This window comes from Nannospalax galili, unplaced genomic scaffold (genome assembly GCF_000622305.1).
Source record: "Nannospalax galili isolate Female #2095 unplaced genomic scaffold, S.galili_v1.0 scaffold735, whole genome shotgun sequence".
Lineage (NCBI taxonomy): Eukaryota > Metazoa > Chordata > Mammalia > Rodentia > Spalacidae > Nannospalax > Nannospalax galili.
In genome coordinates, this window is record NW_008337053.1 from 2500932 (window position 1) to 2523129 (window position 22198).

At 42.4% G+C, this 22198-nt stretch overlaps 1 protein-coding gene and 1 pseudogene across 3 annotated transcripts in view; one reads left to right on the forward strand and one right to left on the reverse strand.

The window, feature by feature from the left end:
• Trpm7 (transient receptor potential cation channel subfamily M member 7) overlaps positions 1-8295 on the reverse strand; it is a 119699-nt gene extending 111404 nt beyond the window's left edge. For 2 of the 3 annotated variants that reach the window (XM_008831805.2, XM_008831807.2), the window contains exon 1: positions 8004-8295. In XM_008831805.2, the coding sequence (XP_008830027.1) occupies positions 8004-8006 (3 nt within the window). In that variant the 5' untranslated portion in view covers positions 8007-8295. The remainder of the gene's footprint in view (positions 1-8003) is intronic. The other variant, XM_029562957.1, reaches the window with a different exon arrangement.
• Positions 8296-8632: 337 nt separating this feature from the next.
• LOC103733066 lies at positions 8633-15268 on the forward strand (annotated as a pseudogene).
• Positions 15269-22198: the final 6930 nt, after the last annotated feature.

Sequence of the window (22198 nt, forward strand, 5' to 3'; positions counted from 1 at the left end):
AAATTTCTCAAACGTGTATATGACAAATACAAGAATGCTGCACCATGCTATTTTAAAAACTGGATGAGACTGGGGAGATGGCTTAGTTGGTATTACCATTTGCTCTCCAAGCATAAGGACTTGAGTTCAAACCTTCAGCACCCACATAAACAGCTAGGCGTGGAGCTAGAGAGATGGCTCAGCAGGTAAAAGTGCATATTGTTTGCAGAGGACCTGTTTGGTTCTCAGCATCCTTGTTGGGAGGCTCACAACCACCTGTAAATCCAGCTCCAGGAGATCTGATGCCCTCCCCTGGCTTTCAAAGGCACTGCACTCACAAAAACTATCAGAGATACATATAATTTTTTAAAATTTGGGGTTGGAGAGAGGGCTCAGAAGCTCAGAGCACTCACAGAGGACCCAGGTTTGGTTCCCGGCACCTACAAGGCAGTATACAACCATCTATAATTTCAGTTCTGGGGGATCTAACACCTTCTGGCCTCCTCGGGCACCAAACAAATATACGGCACACATATACATGCAGGAAAAACTCTCATACATATTTTGACTCTTTAAAAAAATGTTTAAATAAACTTGAAAATTTTTCTGTTTCATACTCTATACAATAAACTACAAAACCATGTAAAGGGACAATAAAGACTAAACAGCAGGGAGTGTAAAGTATAAATTGTATCTACGGCATTTCTTTTGAGACAAGGTCTTTATGTAGCCCGGGCGGGCCTGGTACAAATTACATAGCCCAGGCTGGCCACAAACTCACAGCAATCCTCCTGCCTCGGTCTCCCAAGCGGTAGTATTATAGGTGTGTAGCACCACATCTGTCCATATATAGTATTTTATTTCTTAATCTGAGTGTCTGAGGTATCATATAGTATAAACAGTATAGTTTTATACGCCCAAATTACATAATTAAAAAGCAACTACCAGGCCAGTGAGATGGATCAGGAGGCAAAGGCACTTACCATATAAACCTGATGACCTGGGTTTAATCCCTGGAACCCATGTAAACATGGAAGGAATAGACTGACTTCATAAAATTGTCCTTTGACCTCCATACACACACTGTGGCATCACATACACACATAAATTTTAAAAACAAAACAAAACAAAAACCCTGTTTTAAAAAAGCCAACTACCTGCCAGGCATGGTAGCTCATGCCTTTAATTCCAGCACTCAAGAGGCAGATTGAGGCCACCCTGGTCTACGTAGCGAGTTCCAGGCCAACTGGGGCCACAGGAAAGATCCTGTCTCAAAAAACCAAATAAACAAAAAAAGCAATTACCTAAAAACTCAAAATTATATGTACTTCCCTCCCCCAACCCCTTTTTTGGACACGGTCCCATTAGGGCACCCAGGCTGGTCTTCAATTTACAATTCTCCTGCCTGTGCCTTACATGTTTATTTTAAAGTACTAGATTTTTGAAATTATAAAGCACAATTTAAATTCTTCACTTTTAGTCTTGGTTCCTCATTCCCTTAATAAAGTAATTTTCCTCCCACAAAGCAACAGATCTCTCCAATAAATGGATCCACACACCAATGATCAATGGTAGTCTTCAGGATATATCATAAAAATTAATCTGAACATGAGAAATCTAAAGAAAATATTAGGAGACAATCTACTAGAAAGCTTAGGTTTTACAATGTAAATAAATCATATTAGTCTGCTGTCTATCCCCGAATATTATGACAGCACTTTACTGATACAGTAATGACAAGTTTCTCAATTCTTAATAAAGAATTGACTTCTGAATAATCTATTTAGTTCAATTAATGACTTTTCCAATCTACTACAAATCTCCTCAGGTACTTTAAGTCTGTATTTTGTCAAAATAAGTTTTAAGTAATACATTTTAAAATATTTTATTATTTTATGTGTATGAGTGTACTGCCTACATGCATGTAAGTGCACCCATGTTAAGCAATGCCTGCAGAGATCAGAAGAGAGTCGGATTCCCTGGAACTGGAGTTACAAATGATTGTTAGTCACCACGTGGATGCTGGGAATTGAACCCAGATCCTCTGTGAGAGCAGCCAGTGCTCTTAACTGCTGAGCCATCTCTCCAGTTCAGCAATACATTTTTAAATGATGTTACTTTTGAAAAGATTTTTATTTTTACTCATGTGCATGTGTCTATGTGAGTGTATGCCACATGAGTACAGGTGCTTGCGGAGGCCAGAAGAGTGCATCAGATCCCCTAGAGCTGTAGTTACTGGCAGATGTAAGCTACCAAACATGGGTGCTAGGAAGCAAACTTAGGTCCTCTTGTAGAACAGCTTGCTTTTTAACTTCTGAGCCATCTCTCCAACCCCCATCTTACTCATATGTGTGTGTGTATGTGTATTATATATCTTAAAATTAATACCTTTCATTTGAGAGCTCACAAATACACATCTCCTTAAATAGCAAGATCCACCTCCAAGTTTCTAGTTTGGTAGATTCCACCACTTAGTTTTCTTAAGTGATGTGTGTGTGTGTGTGTGTGTGTGTGTGTATGCCAGATATATATACATATATATGTACATATGTCTCGCATATGTAAACATTCAGAACTGCCACATCTAAATGCTAACATCTACTAACTAATAATGTAAAAATTTGTTCTGAGCCTATTACATACTAATCTTACACAGAATATCTTCTGTGTCTGTTATAGTAAATGATATTCCCAAAGATCAGAAAGACTTGATTAGAATATTAAAGAATGTAAAGCTCTCTTTCTCATCTAAAAGGCGGTTTCTCCAGTCTCCCCCTTGGACTGAGTCAGCACCTCAGCTGCCTTTCCTGCTATCACTTCTAGCATACTACCATGTTGGCAGAAGAAAGGAGGTGACCAGGCTGCTAAATTTCATTTTGCATACTTTTCTGGTACATAAATTGTCTCAAGTTAATTGAATTCTTGATGTGGATTGCCTTAGGAGTATTCTCTTTCCATAAGTAGTTGGGTATCCAAAGGCTAGGGTTCCCAGCACTCTGGAATTTGGAGAGTTAAGGTATTAGGTTATTAACATGTTTAAATAAATGTTGTGTGTGTGGGGGGGGCTTCATAGACTTTAATCCTAGCATTGCTCCTGAAGTCAAACAGGAAAAATGACTTGCCCACCTCCAAAAGTTAACACTGAAAGTGTAACATGCTTACAAAAGTTTGTGACTATAAACTAGGTGGAGCAGTATTGAACTATTCAGGAGGCAAAGGCAGGAGGATCTCATGGGCCCAAGAGGTGGAGACCAGCCTGGGAACATAGCCAGACCCTTTCTCAAAAAGGAAAAAAAAAAAAGTATAACCTGGCAATGTTCTGCAGTAAGAGTGAAGTCTTACCAAAGTCCAAGAACTGCTCACCTCACACACCAAAATTTAATCTCAAACTTCTAAATGTTCAGAGAACTAAGTACACTGACCAAGCACACATTAATCAGATCCAACAATTTTCTAAATCCAAAATGAAGTTAACCAAAGAGTCAGTAACTCTAAAATTACAGGGGCTGGAGAAATCACTCAGCAGTTAAAGAGCACGGACTGCTCTTGCAGAGCACCTGGGCTCAATTCTCAGCACCCACATGGCAGTTAACAAGTGTCCCTAACTCCAGTTCCAGGGGATCCGACGTCCTCTTCTGACCTCTGTGGGCACTGCACCACACAAGTGCACTCAAATACACACAGGCAATACACTCCTACACATAAAATAAAAATAATAAATAAAATGATTAATCTACTTCAAATCAGAACCAATCATTTTTATTATTTTTTGTTTTTATTTTATGTGTAGGAGTGTATTGCCTGCATGTATGTAAATGCGCCTGTGGCATGCAATGCCCAGGGATGTCAGAAAAGGATGTCCAAACCCCTGGAACTGGAGTTATGGACGATTGTAAATCGCCATATGGGTGCTGGGAACCGAACCCAGGTCCTCTGCAAGAACATCTAGTGCTCTTAACCACTGAGTCAACTCCCCAATTCCAAGAACCAATCATTTTTAATAAAATAAAAGAAGATCAATTCTCTAACTCAAACATTGCATTTGCATGCATAAATATTCAAACTAGTGTAATAACTGCAAAACATCTTTTGAAAGTGACACTCAGCTAGGTTGTTCTTATGAAAGACATTTAATGAAGTTAAAAAAAAAAAAAACTTCTGAGCATCTTATTTATATACTGATAAGTCTCCCACACACCCCCAAAAGAAGAGGAACCCAAACTGAAATCATGATCAATGGTAAAAAACATTACTGGTTACAAATGAAAGTATTATGTGAATAAATTATGTGAAATTCTACAACTGAGGCTAACTGCACAAGTCTCCTGATCTTATTTAAGATGGAAGTATGCAGTTTAGTGTCAAAAGTATGTAGCTTAATGTTAGAATATTGCACAAAATATAAAGCATTATCATCAGAATATCTATGATAGAATGCTCCAACTCCAGTTTTCCAAGTGCTTGCTTTAAGAGACCATTTCAAAACTTTTGACCAACCAAGGTCTGAGCATTTGGGAGGCAGAGGCAGGTGGATCTCTGTGAGATCAAGGCCAGCCTGGTCTACAAAGCAAGTTCCAGGGCAGCTGGGGCTACAGGGAGAACTTGTCTCAAAAAGCAAAAGCAAAAACAAAAACAAAAACCCACTTTTATTTATCCCTACCCCACAATGGGAATTGAATCAGGGCCTCACACATACTAGACAAGCATTCACTCTACCAGTGAGGTCTGTACCCAGTCATAAGCATCTTTTAATGTATATTTTAAATATTGCTTTCAATCGTACCTGTACGTTTTAGGCAACTGGCAATTACTACATGGCTTCCTTTTACAGCTGTTTATTCTCAACATTTAGAAATATTATTCTGCAAAAATGACCTAATCCTTTCATTTCTAAATCTCTTAATCCCTTCCTCTTTCCTTTTCCATCTTTACCCAATGGAGCCATGGTGATGGCTTGCACTAGCCTTTCTTATGAGTCGCTCAGTTCAGCACACCAATTCACTTTCCATAGTGTTGCCTTATGTAAATCCCCAAAAACTCCAGGATAGAAACCAAACTCCTCTATATGACATTTCCTTCTGAAATCTGTTGCTGCCTATCTTTATAAATAGTCCTGCCAGTATCTCTCATCATCCCATACTCTACTTATTCCAAACTATGTAGTTTTGAAGAACAGTGTTAGAAAAAGATGCCCCTTTCTTCTACACAAATGTTAGTTCCCTTACAGTAAAACTACCAACTCAAAATCTCACCTATTCTTTTAGATTGCATTTTTATTTATGTCTATGTGTGTGTGTTTGTGCCTGTGTGCCTGCCACAAGTATGTGGGTATTCATGAGACCACAAGAGGGTACTGTATCTTCCAGCAGTGGAGTTACAGGTAGTTATGAGTCTCTGGACTTAAGTGCCGGTAACCAAACTCCAGTTCTCTGGTGGAATAGCAAGCACTCTTAACTGCTGAGCCATTTTGCCAGCCCACAATTGCTATTCTTTACCGCTATCATCATTAGTTCCTTTACAAGCTACTCAAGACTTTGCTTTCTACACCTGTCATTTATTCAGGCAACAATATTAAACTCTTTTTTGCATATTCATACTGCTCTTCAAGGTTAACATCAATTCAAGAAACAGCAGATATGGTTTTATGAAGTAACATATGTCTTCGATTGGTAGATTATTTTATTAACTACTACAAAATGAGTTTTTGAAAGGCAGATCTATGCTCACATGAGCCCCTGGGGACAAGCTTACCTGAGCCCCTGGGATCTATCTCCATCAACGGGGAAAAAAGGAGGGGGGAAGCAAAAAGTAGACTTGTGTATGGTATCTTTGCCATTCTGGTGTAGTGTACTTGGACTATATCACTAAAGAAGTGGCTGCAAAATGAGTAAAACAAAAATTGTCAGAAGTCCCAACAGATTAATTTTTACAAACTCTGATTCTACTTCAGGTGTGTGTGTGTGTGTGTGTGTGTTACTTTTGTATTATTGTTTAGTCTCGGCTGATTAAAACTTCTGAAACGAGGAGCTGGAGAGATGGCTCAGCAATTAAGAGCATTGGCTACTCTGTTGTATAGGACTGGGGTTCGGTTCCCAACACCAACAAGGCAGCTAACTCCAGTTGCAAGGGGACCCAGTGCCCTCCTTCTGGTCTCCAAGGTGCATGCAGGGGGCACATAAAATAAAAATAAATTTTAACAAACTCTTGAAAAAAAATTTATACTGTTTTAGTGTCAAAGTAGAACTAGAAGTATATGCCTTAAATAACAGTGTACAATAAGAATTATACAGTGTAGACACAATATATCTAGGTGAATTTTTGGCCCAGTTTGACCTAAAAGTCGAGGAAACCAAACACATTATCATTATTGAATGAGGAACCAAAGTTTTAAGTTATCCTAAGGTTTCACCATAATAACTCAGTTGCAAATTGTAATGAAAACCACCCAACTTAACAGCTGTCAGGACATAAGTAGTGTAAAAAAAGAAAATTAAATACTTAATTTCAAATTTTAAAGTGAGACTCTTGTCTTTACAGAGTCAACAAGTATATGCTCGTCCAAACAATATGAAGCTCATACCATGTGCCACCTATGGTGAGTTACCTATGTAGCTAAAGCTATCATTGGGGCGGGCTTTCATCTGCTGATGGAAAGGCCACAGAAATAGGAGAAAGTCTAACCACATCTTCATTTCTGAAGGCTAGGTTTCAAAGTATGCAGACAGGAAGATATTAAAGACAATCTGAGAAGAGCATCAGAGGTAAAACCTAGAAATTTTTAAGTCTGCAGTCTAAAAGAACACTAGGAAGCAGCGAATGGCTTTGAAAAGGAAGCATCCTAAGTTCTTTTGGTTGAAATATGGTTTTTTAAATAGTGAGACAATTGTTCAAATTTATGTTATTTACATCTTCGATGACAAACTAGATGTATGATATTTACTGAGTAATATTTAATGTCTTAGAAGACACTGTGATTCAACTCTCCCTCCAACAGATTCCTTTAAATCCACTTAAGTACTTAAACAATTTAGCAGAGGTAGAGAGACTTGGAAATTTCCTTTGGGGGTTTAGGAAAAGCCAGGCTTGGTGACACACGGCTGTAATCCCAGCACTTAGGAGATGGAGTTAAGAGGATCAAGAACTCAAGGCCAGCCTCAGCTACACTGGGAGTTTGAGGCCGCCCTGGGCTACAAGACACCCTGTCTCACCAAGAGAACAAAACAAAAAGTTAAAGGAAAAAGGTGATCCGGCATTTTTATAGACTTTACGTTACCAAAGATGGGGGGGAAACAGTGAAGATGCATTATTTATGCGAAGTCTAGCTCACATGCACTTTATTAAGCAAAATCCTGGTTTAAGTTTGGAAAGATACTTGAAAATCAGCTGCTACAAGAAAGCACACTCGTCAGACTCCAGTAAAGGGAGACCTGTTTGCACAGCGTCTATCAAGTTAAACTGCTAACCAGAAATACCTACCCTGCTCAAGTCCTTGATCTAAATGACTTTCCTTTTAAGAAATCTTCAAATCTGGTGCCTGGCCTTAACAACAGAGAAAGCGCCATGAGAAGCCGCAATGCACGACTCTCGGCACCTTCGGTTCCAGCTCTCCCTGGGATCACAGAGGCGTTCGACATAAACCCAGCACTGCACCGTCTCAGCCTCGCAGAACACCCGCCCCCCGGCCCTTCATTCTCGTTACCACCGGCCAAATTAGCATCTGCATCGTCCGATCCCTCCCCTCTGGCTCCAAACCCGAAAATGTACCTGTAGCTTGTCTGCCGCACCGCAAACGCGGCCCAGATCCCAGCCCGAGCCCTTTCCCTTTCAGCGCCTTCCCAGCCCGCCCTGCCTTGCCACGGTGAACTTGACTCGCTTTATCTGCTCGCAGCCGGCGCCAGGAGGGCCCGCGGCTGGGCGCAGCGTGGCGGTGAGCGGCGTGGCCAGGTCCCCGGGCGTCTCGGGAGGCCTCGTCTGGCCGCGCCGCACGCCCGCCGTCCCCCTAGCGCAGGGCCTGGGGTCAGTACCATTCTCCTCACGGGGCGGACTCCGGAAGGGCAGCAGCTCCTCCTCCTCCTCCTCCGCGGCCTGTAGCCATCTATCGGAAAGCGTCTCCAGAGGCGGCGGCACAGGCCACCGGACGAGGACAGCCCAGGGAAACCTTCTCCGAACTAACTCAGCTGCGGCGCTAGCAGCAGAAGTCGAGTCTTTCATAATTGTGCGACCAGCTCCGCCGGGTGACTGGCCACAGGCACGCGCCCGCGCCCGCCTCCGCCGGAGACGCGGCTGAGGCAGACCACGTGACGGGCGCGTCCAGTGCGGCCGCGGCGCGCCGGGTTACGTGACGCGCGTGCGCGCGCGCGCTCCCCAGCGCCGGCGTGCCGGGCAGGATTCCGGGAAGGATCCGACCGCCGAGCTTCCTCGCTGCCTAGCAGACGCCGCCACCTCTCGCCCTGCCTCGCCGGTCGGGCTGGGAACCTGCCACAGCCCTAGGGAAGGGCAGTCCTCGGTCCAAACGCAGAGTGTGTCAGCTGCTTTCCCTGAAGCGTTCTGCACCCCTGTGTTCCCCTGTTTTTGCCAGTGAAAATCGTTCCGGTGTCACTATGTGACCGCCGGTTTCCACCAGAAATAGCACCGACAGATGGGCAAACGCGACATGCACCTTTCCAAAGGCTGTGGTTGCTCTGATACGTGCTCGTCCCTGTCTTTTGCTTCCACACCAGCCCACGGTGGTTATTAGTGATAGTTTACTGAATGTTTTCCTTTTCTATCAAGACTGCATTCTGTTTATTGTTTTGGTTAGTGTTATTTTTGGTCTCACGTAGCCCATCTTCTGGACTCAGGCTGGCTAAGTAACCAAAGATGACCTTTAACTTTGAATTCTTAGTCTGTCCCTCTGGAGTTACAGGCCGTTGCACCCTGCCCAGTTTAATTTTCCTAAAACTATTTTTCAAGCCAGGGATGGTGGCACATGCTTGTAACCCAAGCACTTGAGACAGTAGCAGGAGGATCTCTGAATTCAAGGCCAACTTTGTTTCTTGGGAACTTTGTAATTCTGGCCTTTTTGTACCCATAGTAATACTAGGCTTCATTCGTTTCATGGATGATGTAGTAATTAAACGATAGATAAGATCCAGAATTCTGGTAAATTGGAAAACAAGTGGGAAACAGGGAGTGGAATAATCCTTAATTGAACCAAAATAATTTTTAAAATTTTCAAGTGATCAGACAACCTTGAAGTTTATACATGCTCACTAGCAATCATTCTGAAAGAGAAATTTATTAACTAAAAATTATGTACTGGGTGCCTAAGAATATTATTTGTGAGGCACAGGTGTATTCGATGTTATTGATGAACAAGACTGATAAATTCAGTGTTTCAAAAAATGTTTATTAAATGTTCTTTCCCCAACTCTCCTTTAGGGACACTTTTCTTTTTGCCAGTGGCCTATTTCCCAACCTCACTGGATCTCAATTCTCCACCCTGTCCTTCCCCAATTATTTACAGCAGTTTAATTCAAGAAATTTAAGGGCCGAACATAGTGGTGACCATCCTTAATCCCATCACTTGGGAGGCAGAGTCGGGTAGATCTCTGTGAGATGGAGGCCAGCCTCATCCACATAACCAATTCCAGGCCAGCTGGGACTACAGGGAGACCCTGTCTCAAAAAATAAAAAATAAACTTTTAAGGGGTTGGTAAGATGCCTCAGTAGGTAAAGGTACTCTATGTGAGCAAATGGACCTGAGTTCAGTCTTTGGACCCCACATAACGGTAGAGAACTCCACAACATTATTCTCTGACCTCCATGCACCATGGCACATGTGGCCCCCCCCCATGCACATAAACATGTAATAATAATTATCTTAAAAAAGAAATGGCTTCTACTATCCTCTGTTCAAAGCACAAAGTATTATGAAAATAGATGAGACTGGGTATACGGGCACATACTTGTAATCCCAGTACTTAGGAGATAGGGACATGAAGATCAGGAGTTCAGGGACAGCCTCAGCTACATAGTTAATTCAAAGCTAATCTGAGCTGCATGAGACCCTGGAGAGAGAGGGGAGAAAGGGGGGGATGGGGGAATGGAGATGGAGATGGGGGGAGATGGAGGGAAATGGGGGAGGTAAAGAGAAGTGAGAGAAGGGAGAGGGAGGGGGAGGAAGAGAAAAGATAAAACTTTGTAAACTGGGGTGTGGCACATGCCTTTATTCCCAGCACTCAGAAGGCAGAGGCAGGCAGATCTCTGTGAGGCCAACCTGGTCTACATAGCGAGTTCCAGGCCAGCTGGGCTACAGGGAGACCCTGTCTCCAAAAGACCAATAATAATAATAAGAAATATAAATAAAAAAAATAAGCTTTATACTCTACCAACTCTTGGTTTTTGTTTTGTTTTTTTCTGGAGGTTTCCCTATAGCCCCAGGCTGGACTCTTATCTCATGGAGATCCTCCTACCTCTGCCTCTGGAATGCTGCTGGGATTAAAGGCATGCACCACCACACCTGGCCCCCAACTCTTGGATTTTTCACCCTCAATCTAGTGCATAGATTCTCAACCTCAAAGGGGTGGTATATAATAGTTTAATTATAATAGTTTTAGTGTAAATATAATAGTTTTGGTGGGGAAAGGTGTGAAAATACTTTTTTTTTTAACGTGAAGCCCAGATAAACATATAGTATTACAAGTAAAATACAGTATGTAATGGTTTGGAAGTGGTTTCCCATGGATCTTTGTGTTGGGAGCTTGGTCCTCAATGTGGCAGGGTTGGAACATAGGAATTTCAAAAAAATTGGGTTCAGGGCCAGCCAGATGTCTCAGTGGGTTAAACATTTGTGATGCAACCCTGATGACCCTGATGACCATAATTTGATCCCTAGAATCCACATGAAAGTGGAAGGAGAGAACCTACTAGTGAAAGTAGTCTTCTGACCGCCACATGTGCACCTGTATACACACACACATTAATAATTTTTTTTTAAAGATGGGATCAGCTGGGCGTGGTGGTGCATGCCTTTAATCCCAGCACTTGAGAGGCAGAGGCAGGTGGGTCTCTGTGAGTTCAAGGCCAGCCTGGTCTACATAGTTCCAGGACAGCTGGGGGTACAGGGAGAACCTGCCTCAAAAAAAAAAAAAAAAAAAGATGGGATCTACACTTGGCGAGGTAACATTTGCCTTTAATCCCAGACCTCTGGAGGCAGAAGCAGGCAGGTGTCTGTGAGATGGAGGCCACCCTGGCCCACATCATGACTTCTAGGTGGGCAGTGACTGGGGAGACCCTGTCAAAAAAAAAAAAAAAAAAAGGATGGAATCCAGTACAGGAGTTTGGGCATTGGGGGCACCGCCTTCTGAGGGTAATGTTGGCCACCCTGGAATGTGTTCCTGTAAGTAGACACAAATGCAAGGTTAATCCATAATGAAGATAAATGTTACCAGTGCTGTACTAGCTGGCCTCCATAATGCCATCAGTGTTCCTGTCTTCCTTATATTATTACTCTGTGGCTGACCATCTCACATTAAATGGGGTTGACCTTCTGTCCTCAATGGGGTATTGTAGAAATAAAAATGTATGACTGCTGAAATTTGATCACAAAATACATTTTGGCTTCCACCTTGCTCTTTTAGATCACTCACTCTTGCGGAAAGGCAGCTGTCAAACAGCCCTTCAAAAAAATACACATGACAAAGAACTAAGACCTCGTGCCAATATCCACTGCTTATTTGCCAACCATGTGGGTAAGCCATCATGGACATCTTCACTTTCTTCACAAACTCCAAAAATAGAGTCAGCTAAGCCACTCCTAACATCCTGACCCTTGGGAACTGTAAAAAATACTGTTTACTACTCTTTTAAGCCTCTAAATTTCCAGATATTTTGTTATGTAGCAATATCTAACTGATAAAATTGTGATGAGACTAAATCGTTATGCCATTGTAGACTGTAATCACAATTGGGGTATTTGGAATGCTTCAAGGCAGCTTAATTGTCTCTACTTCTTGTGAAAACATAAGCAGAAAAAGGGCATTCCAAAAAAGAGGCTACTTAAACAAAGGCAGGAAGGCATAAGCAAACCATACCAAGATTTTTAAGCGATAAGAGGCCTGGGATTCCAGAAATAAACCCCGAAGGTTAACTAGAACTAATGTAGTAAGAATTGTACTTTAGCCGGGCGTGGTGGCACTTGGAGGCAGAGGCAGGCGGATCTTTGTGAGTTCGAGGCCAGCCTGGTCTACATAGTGAGTTCCAGGACAGCTGGGGCTACAAGAAGACCCTGTCTCAAAAAGACAAAAACAGACAAACAAACAAAAAAACAAAAAAAAAGGATTGTACTTTAAGTCACTCCTATGTACTTTAAGTCACTCCTATGCTTAAAACCCTTCAGGAGCTCGTACTACTCTTAGAAATAAGCCCAAATACCTTCGAAACTGAGTGCGTCTTTTCAGTCTTTCCTCTGGTCACTTCTAGCCTTTTTGCCTATCCTTTTCAAGTGTCCACCACACAACTTACAAACTCCTTCTTTCAAGAATTGTTATCCCCTCCCCTCAACACACATGCAGTCTCCACTGCATACTGTATAGTCTCCATCATACCGTTTAGCTTTTTTGCACTCTGATTACCAATTTAACTTGTCAGTTGCCCACTAAACATTGAATTAAATGAGGATCATGACCTTGTCCATCTTCACCAGTGTATCCTAACCCAAAACTTGGTAATACATAGGTATTAGGCATTTCCTTAAAAAAAAAAAAGACACACAGGTGTGGTGGCACATGCCTTTAATCCCAGCACTTAGAAGCAGAGGCAGGTGGATCTCTGTGAGTTCAAGGCCAGCCTGATCTACATCGAGAGTTCCAGGCCAGCCAGAGCTACAAAGTGAAACAATGCACTAGGCTGAATCTGTCAGCCATCGGACCCATCCACAGATCTGTTGAACTTCTACATAGACCACACATGGGTTTGATTCCCAGAATCTTAACAACATAATACAATTTAATCAAAAAGTCAGTCATTAGGTCCATGATTTCTTCTTTATTTCTGAAGTTAAATTTGTTGGCAGGTATACACACTACATGGTATTGAATTTTAGGCTTAGAAACTTTCAAAAGTACACTTTTCTTGGTTTAACTCACAGCAGGGATTTAGCTGTTGCCAAGCAATCATTGATTTATTTACTTTTGCAGGGCTGGGAATGCAACCCAGGACCTCACACATGCCAGGCAAAGGCACTATGACTGAGGTACACCCAAGGCCCCACGCCACTCATTTTAATATTTTATTTATTATTTTATGTGTTTGTGTGTATTGCCCGCATGTAGGTAAGTGCACCTGTGTTGTGCAGTGCCCGAGGAAGACAGAAGAGGCTGTTGGATCCCAGAAGAGGCTGTCAGATCCCCTGGAACTGGAGTTATGGACACTTGTTAGCTGCCATTTGGGTGCTGGGATTCAAACCTGGGTCTTCTGCAAGAACAGTCAGTGTTCTTAACCGCTGAGTCATCTCTGCAGTCCCCATTTTAAACATTAGAAAATTTCATGAAGTGAAGGGCATGGAGCTGAGGGTCTGGTGGACATTCAGCCTCTGGAAGCCACAGCTTTTCCAAGGGAGAGGTTGAATGTTGGCATCTTAGGGAGAGGTTGGTCTCAAACCCTTCAACACTCCACACCTGCAGCTGGTGTACAATGGCCTCACCTACCCAAGCTACAAACACATGGGCCCTTGCTTCTGAAACCCGACAGTTGACACTGTGGAGAGAGCAGTGTGTTTGGCTCCATGAATTATTGTGCATGGTATGGCTTTGGTGGGTCTTAAGTTATGAGCTAACATACACTGCTGTCATTCCTATAGGATTAGTGAAATGCCATATGCAGGTGGGACCCTAAAAGTGTAAGGGTATATTTTAATAGATTCTCAGTTACACTGAAAGAGGATAGTGTTGTGATTGGGCTAAAGGATGGGCTCCACCTTTCATTGGCCACTCTGTGCAAGGGCTCTGCAAGTCTAGTTTTTATCAAGTTTTTAAAGTAACATGCAGGGCTAGAGAGATAGCTAAGCGGTTAAGAACACTGTTCTTGCAGAAGACCCGGGTTCGAATCCCAGCACCCACATAGCAGCTAACAGCTGTCTGTAACTCCAGTCTCAGGGGATCCAACAGCCTCTTCTGACCTCTGAGGGCATTGCATGATACGGGTGCACTTACCTACATGCAGGCAATACACGCATACACATAAAAATAAAAAATAAATAAAAATTTAAAATAACATGGTTCGTGAGAACACCTATCTCTGGTGCATGTCGCTATATATGACAGCTTCTGCTAGTGCTGAATTCTTTGCTGCCATTGCCCTGACTCCTGTGGGAAGTGCAAAAGTTTGAACTCAAACCTTACCAGGATGGGCTAACACTTTGAGGGATGCAGCTTCCAAAATGTATAGGAAAGAAGGCATTCTAGTTTGTTTCTCAGTTGCTATGACAAAATACTCTGACCAGCACCAACTTGGGGAGAAAGGGTTTATTTGTCTTACATCTCCCGGGTCACAGTTCATCAGGGACCCCAAGGTAGAACTCAGGGCAGGAACCTGGAGGCCGGAGCTGGAGCACAGGCCATGGAGGAACGCTGCTTACTGGCTTGCTCCCCAGACCCCTGCTCAGCCTGCTTTCTTATGCAAGACAGGCCCACCTGCCCAGGGGTGGCACCACCCACAGTGGGCTGGGCCCTCCCACATCACTCAACAATCAGAAAATTCCCCACAGACATGGCCAGAGGCCAGTTCAACAGAGGCAATTCCCCAATTGAGGCTCCCTCTACCCACGTGTGTCAAGTTGACACTAAAGCTATCTAGCACAAAAGGCATAAAATAAATGTATTCTGTGAGGGTGTTGTTCTCCTGTAGATGACACAGATATACTCCACGATGAAGTTCACCTGATTTTTAACATGCTGTTGAAATACTGTACAGGTTTCTAGTTCCTTTGCTCCCAAGTGAACACACAAAGTCAGAGCAGCTGGTTGTGACCTTTGTGGCAGGTACAGAGCTGGAGTCCACTGTGCAATTCTTTCTTATCCAGTGAGTTCCAGAGTATTTGTGCTGAATAAGAAAAAGGTACCAGTGCTTCTCAGGCCCTCCACAGGCTTGGCTTTAAAGGTATGTGGCAGAAAGAGCCACTTGCTGTATTAACATGGCTGGCACTTTGCACCACAACGGCTCATCTATGACTCAGTGAAGGTCCATCTAGACTACCCACTCTTCTCCACCTAAGATGCTAGAGTCTCTGAAGAAGCTTGGGTTCACTTAATAGATGCATCAAAGCAAATATGGACGGAATCTGCTTGTTGATCAGAGTTGAGGGAAGTACAAACAGGACTTTCGTATATTTGACAGTGTAAGAAATTGTCTGTTTCTGATATAAGTATAGTAATAGCCTTGCTTAAGACAAGAGTTTCAAACTCAGTGGTGAAATCTGTTCATGAAAAAAACATTAAATGAGATTTTTTAAGGTATTAAATAATAGAGGCCTAATTATAAGTTCAAATATTGAGTTTGTGCTGTGGATTAAATTTATACATGCTAAGTACATACTCTGCCACCAAGCTATCTAAAGTAATTAAAAAGTAGTACATTTTGTGAGAGATTATGTCTTTCACTAGCCAGATTTTGTAACTACTCACAAAGATTTAAAACATGCTTTAGAAATCTTGACAATATAGAGGTTTACATTCCAGGTAAATAAAAGCAGGATTCCTTGTAAAACAATTTGAAAACAGGATATCTGTCTTTATGTGGCATAGCTGGCACTTACTATGTGAATTCTGTGAGGCCAGTGCTGTTCATTAAATCTTCTCAATTCCAAGAACTAAATGCTGTCATTATCCTCATTTCCTCATTGAACAGAGGAGGGGCTGTACAGAGGACATAGCCAGCTGTTTAGCCATTACAGTATCATTCCTTTAGCCTTGTGCTGTATTTCCTCTTGTGACAGAAAGAGACCCATAATCTAGTAGTTTGAATAAAAACTGACCCTTCCAGGCTCATGGTAGCCCTGGTTGTGGGAGGCTTAGAAACTGTGGCTGTGCCGGGTGCCTTTAATCCCGGCACACAGAGGCAAAAGCAGGTGGATCTCTGTGAGTTCAAGACCAGCCTGGTCTACATAGTGAGTTCCAGGCCAGCTGGGGCTACAGGGAGACCCTGTCTCAAAAAAGATGAAAAGAAGAAGGGGGGGAGGAGGAGGAGGAGGAGGAAGATGAGGAAGAGGAAGAGAAGGAGGAGAAAGAATATTCAGGAGATGGAGAGAGAGCACAGTGATTAAGAGCACTGACTGCTCTTGCAGAGGACCCAGGTTCAATTCCTAGCACCCACATGGTGGCTAACAACCTTCTACAGCTCCAGTTCCAGGAGATCTGACACCTTCTTCTCCTCAGGCATTGCATGACATGGGTGCACCTACATGCAGGCATTACACTCAGACACATTAAAAATAAAGGGGGGGCGGGAGAATGGCCTTGCTGGAGGAAGTATGTCACTGAGCTTTGAGAGTTTATAGCATCACCTACTTCCAGTTTGCCCTCTCTGCTTCATGTTTGTAGTTGAAGATGGGATCACTCAGCTTCCTGCTCTAGCCAGCCTGCTGTCATGCCTCTTAGTCATGATGGACTCTTAACCTTCTGGAACCATAAGCCAAAATAAACATTCTTCCATAAGTTGCTCTTAGAGCATTTTATCCCAGCAACAAAAAGAACACCAGTAACAATACAGAAAAAGATTATACGTTATTTATTCTTTCACAAAATCTTTTCATAATCTGTTTAATTGGTTAAATTTTGGACTGTTTGACTGTTTCCACTCAATAGGCCAGGTGCGGGGGTACACACCTTTAATCCCAGTGCTCAGAAGATAGAGGCAGCCTGATCTAGGAAGGGAGTTCCAGGCCAGCCCAGTCTACATAGTGAGTTCCAGGCCAACTGGGGCTACAGGGAGACTCTGTTTCAAAAGGACCAAAAAATAATCCACATTAATCACTTCTTGGCCATCTCTCTGAATGGACTTGTCACCAGTATATCTATAGGCAGCTGAGAGAGGACACTATATCTCAAAACTGAAAAGGAATGACTTTAAATGCTGACAATATTAAATAATTCAAATTGATTGGAATACCAAACAGAAAGAGAGCCAGTATATGAAATGTCTGGTTCATGTAACATTTTCTGTCACTTAAAGTTTGATACTCATGGCTGGGTGTGGTGGTGCACACCTTTAATTCTAGCATTTGGGAGGCAGAGGAAGGTGGATCTCTGCGAGTTCAAGGCCAGCCTGGTCTACATAGTGAGTTCCAGGACACCTGGGGCTACGGGGAGACCCTGTCTCAAAAAGACCAAAAAAAAAAAAAAAAAAAGTTTGATACTCATAAAAGTTTGGCAGGTCATTACAGAATCCTCTGTTTATATAAACCGAGGGTGATTAAACTGGTTCCAACAAATTTTGCTGTACTTTGGATAGAAGGTTAATAGATTGTTTTAGGTACTATTTCAAAAGAATTAACCTCAGTCACAAACAGAAAGCTTATTAAATGTCTACTAAAATATTTGGAATATTTTGAATTAATCTTTAATACCAATACTGTGGTAGTGTCTAGCATATCATAAGTATTCAGTAACTATTTTCTGACTAATTGACAAGATGAAAATCAGTCTTCTCTAACTACATTATATGTAAATATGCTAATTAGCTATTATATATACATACATATTTAAGGAAAGAGAGAGAGAGATGCTATAGATAGAACTCAGGGCCTTAGGAATACTACACAAGTGCTCTACTGCTGAACCACACCCAAGCCCCTCAGACTTTTTCTTTTTTTTATTTATCATTTTTATTTTATGTGTATGAGTGTATTGCCTGGATGTAGGTAGGTGTGCCCATGTCCTGCAATGCCTAAGAAGGTCAGAAGAGAGTGTCGGATCCCCAGGAACTGGGGTTATGGTTTACAGACAGTTATTAGCCACCATGTGGGTACTGGGAATTGAACCCGGGTCCTCTGCAAGAGCAGCCAGTTCTTGTAACCAATGAGCTATCTCTCCAGTACTGATTTTTCCTTTTCCTTTTTTAAATACTTGTGGTGTGTGTGTGTGTGTGTGTGTGTGTGTGTGTGTAGGCCAGAGGACAGCTTTATAGAGTTGGTTCTCTCACCTTCCACATGAGTTCCAGGGATTAGACTCAGGTTGTTGGATCGTGTGGTAGGCTTGCAAACATTTTACCAGCTGAACCATCCCGATGACCCTCCCTCAGATTATTTTTAAGGGGGGGAAGGTATCTTCCTTAAGCAGTTTTTATTTTGTTGTTGGAGGCTGGACCCCCATGTGCTAAGCATGCTCTCTGTCCCTGAATTACTCGCATAGCCCTCTCCTTAAAGTTTAAAAAGTCTTCCCTCTGGGCCAGAGAAATGGTTCAGTAGTTAAGAGCACTGTCTGCTCTTGCAGAGGACCTGGGTTTGGTTCCAAGGACCCACATGGTGACTAACAACCTCCATAACTCCAGTCCCAAGATCTGAAACCCTCTTCTAAACTTCATGGGCATTGCATGCAGGCAAAACACTCATTAAATAAATAAATAAATAAATAAATAAATAAATAAATAAATAAATACCTCTCTACAATAAGATTTTTGGCAAAAACTAAAACAAATCAGTAACTGTAGAGAGAAGTTTCCCTTGTAATTTAGCAAATTTTATGTTAATTTTAGAGACAAAAAGGTATTTTGCTCTGATGGACCTGATGATGTTTTTTTGGGGATATGAGGGGGTGAGGATTATATGGCTTTGGGCTGGAAAATCCATTTAGTGGTCAGAGCTTAATGGGCTGTTCCATGAGAGCTTGGAAGACAAGAATGCTGAAAGATGCTGGGCGCGGTGGCACAGACCTGTAATTCCAGCACTGGGGAAGCAGAAGCAAGTGGATCTTTGTGTATTCTAGGCCATATGGTCTACATAGAGAGTTCAGGCACAAAAAAGGAGTGCTGAAAATGCAGATGATGGAAGCCTGGTTTGTGACATTTCAGAGGGAAAAAAAGACTCTGTCACTCTATCAGGGCTATTAGTATGATTTGATTTAAGAATCTGTGGTTCCTGTTAAGCTATAGATTAAAAAATCAGCCACGATTAAGAGACCAACACAACTGAAATGAAACTTTTGCTTACTAAGACAATCAATGCTGGTTAGCTAGAGCTGAAAAAATCAGCTGTGATTAGGAAAAGACCAGTATCACTGAGGTAAAATCTCCTGGGAAGTATTTCCCTCAGTCTCAGCACAAGCTGAACTTGGCAATGTGTAAGAGTCTTCCATTTGGTATTGGTTTTGAAGGCATGAAGGGTGAAAGCTTGGCACTGTGAGAGGCCAGGAGAAGCCACTGGTGAAGATGTAGCCTCAGTTTCAGTAGAGACCCCAGAATATACCAGGATGGAGAATCTCCACACAGGACAGTGGCAGGTGTGGAATGGAGCTGACCTGAGCCTATGAGCCAAGTGATATGTGCTTCCCAATTCCTCTGGAGCCCAGAAGATCATAATTGAGTCCCAGATGCTGGACACTGAGCTATAGGACTTGATTTACACTGCTGGATTTGGGGTTTTGCTTTGGTTTGATTGTAATTTTGCTCTGTTTCTTCTCTTTTGAAATGAGAAAATATGTAAGTTATTTTTTATTTTACAGGAGCCCACAATTAAGAAACTTAGGATCTTTTTATAAGATATTGAAATTTTTAAATTAAAACAAAAATTTTATGTGTATGAGTATATTCCTTGCATGCATGTAAGTACACGTGTGTTGTGCAATACCCATGGATGTCAGAAGAGGGCGTCAGATCCCCTGGAACGGAGAGTCGTTAGCTGCCCTGTGGGTGTTAGGAATGAAACCTGGGTCCTCTGCAACAGCAGTCAGTGTTCTTAACTGCTGAGCCATTTTTCCAGCCCCTAATATTGAACTTTTAAGTGATGGATTTTTTGGTGGTGGGGGGGCAGGACTTTTTGAGACAGGGTCTCCCTGTAGCCCCAGCTGGCCTGGAATTTGCTATGGAGACCAGGCTGGCCTGGAACTCACAGAGATTCACCTGCCTCTGCCTTCCAAGTGATGGGATTAAAGACATGGGCCATCATGCCTGGCCTTGTGTATGAGTGTTTTGCTTGCATGCATTTAAGTGCACCACCTGCATGCAATGCATGTGAATGTCAGAAGAGGGCATCAGATCCTCTGGAACTGAAATTATAGATGGTTGTTAGCCACCATGTAGGCACTGGGAAATGAACCTGGGTCCTCTGCTAGAGCAGTCAGTGCTGTTAACCACTGAACCATCTCTCCAGCTCCAAGTGATGAAATTTTTAAAGACTGGGACTTTAAAGAGTTGTGGTGGTACACATCTTTAGTCTTAGCACTGGTAAGCAGAGGCAGGTGGATCTTTGTGAGATAAAGTTCAGCCTGGTCTAGATATCAAGTTCCAGGCCAGCTGGGGGTATAGGGAGACTTTGTTTCAAACAAACAAACAAACAACAAACAAACAAGTTGTACTATGTTTTATATTGTGATATTAATATTAACATGAGATCTTTAGAATAAACAAGAAAGGAAAGGATTCCTTGTCAACTTGACACAAAGAGTCACTTGGGAAGAAGGAACTTCAGTTGAGGAATTTCCTCGATTAGGTTGGCCTGTGGGCATGTCTGTGAGATATTTTCTTAATTGTTGATTGATATAGGAGGACCCATCCCACTGTGGGCTGGTCCAATCTCTTGGCAGGTGGGCCTGGGTTGTATAAGAAAGGTAGATGAGCAAGCCAGGAGGAGCTAGCCAGTAAGCAAAGTTCCTTCATGGTTTCTGCTCCAGTTCTTCTTTTTTTAAAAAAAAAAATTATTATTTTTATTTATTTTTTTATTTTATTTTATGTGTATGCATGTATTGCCTGCATGTAGGTCAGTGCACCCATGTCGTGCAATGCCGGCGGAGGTCAGAAGAGGCTGTGGGATCCCCTGGGACTGGGGTTATGGACAGTTGTTAGCTGCCATGTGGGTGTTGGGATTCGAACCCGGATCTTCTGCACGAACAACCAGTGTTCTTAACTGTTGAGCCATCTCTCCAGCCCCGTATTATTTTTATTTTATGTGTATGAGTGTTTACCTGCATGTAAGTGAGCCTATATCCTGCAGTAGCCGCAGAAGACGTCAGAAGAGGGTGTTGGATTCCTTGGAACTGGAGCTATGGACAGTTGTTAGAAGGAAAACCAGGTCCACTGCAAGAGCAGTCAGTGCTCTCAACTGCTGAGCCACCTCTCCAGCCCTCTACCCCAGGCCATACCTCAAGGTTCCTGCCTTGGGATACTAAGTTGGCTTTCCTCAAAGATAGACTGTGACCTGGGAGTGTAAGATGAAATTAACCCCTTTCTCCCCAAGTTGCTTTTGATCATGACATTTATCACAGCGACAGAAAGCTAGCTCTGACACTCCCTCTCATGGATACTGACAGGCACCCTAGTGTGACACTGCAGACAGGATATCTCACCTGGAAAGTGAGTTAACATCAAAGGGTATCTGAAATTCAAATTTGAGTGGGTAACTATATTCTATTTGGCAACTCTTCATTGACCTTGTCAGCACCAACTATGGTAATTTAATTATAACTTCAACTTCTAATAATCCTGTACTCATTCACTGTTTCTTTTCAATCTTTTTCTTTTTTAATTTTTTAATGTGTTTGTGTGTATTGCCTGAGTGTATGTAAGTGCATATGTGGCATGTAATACCTGTGGAGGTCAGAAGAGGATATCGGATCCCGTAGAACTGTAGTTACAGACACTTGTTAGCTGCCATGTGAGAGCTGGGATTTGATGAACAACAGCTAGTGCACTTAACCCCGAGCCATCTCTCCAGCCCCCAACTTCTTTTTAAAAAAAATTTTTATTGAAGCCGGGTGTGGTGGTGCACACCTTTAATCCCAGGTAGAGGTAGGTGGATCTCTGAGTTCAAGACCAGCCTGGTCTGCATAGTGAGTTCCAGGCCAGCTGGGGCTACAGGATGACCCTGTCTCCAAAAAAGACCAAAATTTTTTTGTTGTTGAAAAAAATTTTATTGAATTTTTGTGTATTTCATACAGAACATCTTTATTATCATCTTTATAGCTCCTCCAAGAGCCTCCCCACTGGACTTTATATATTCTATCATTTGTATTAAGGCATATCATATCAAGTT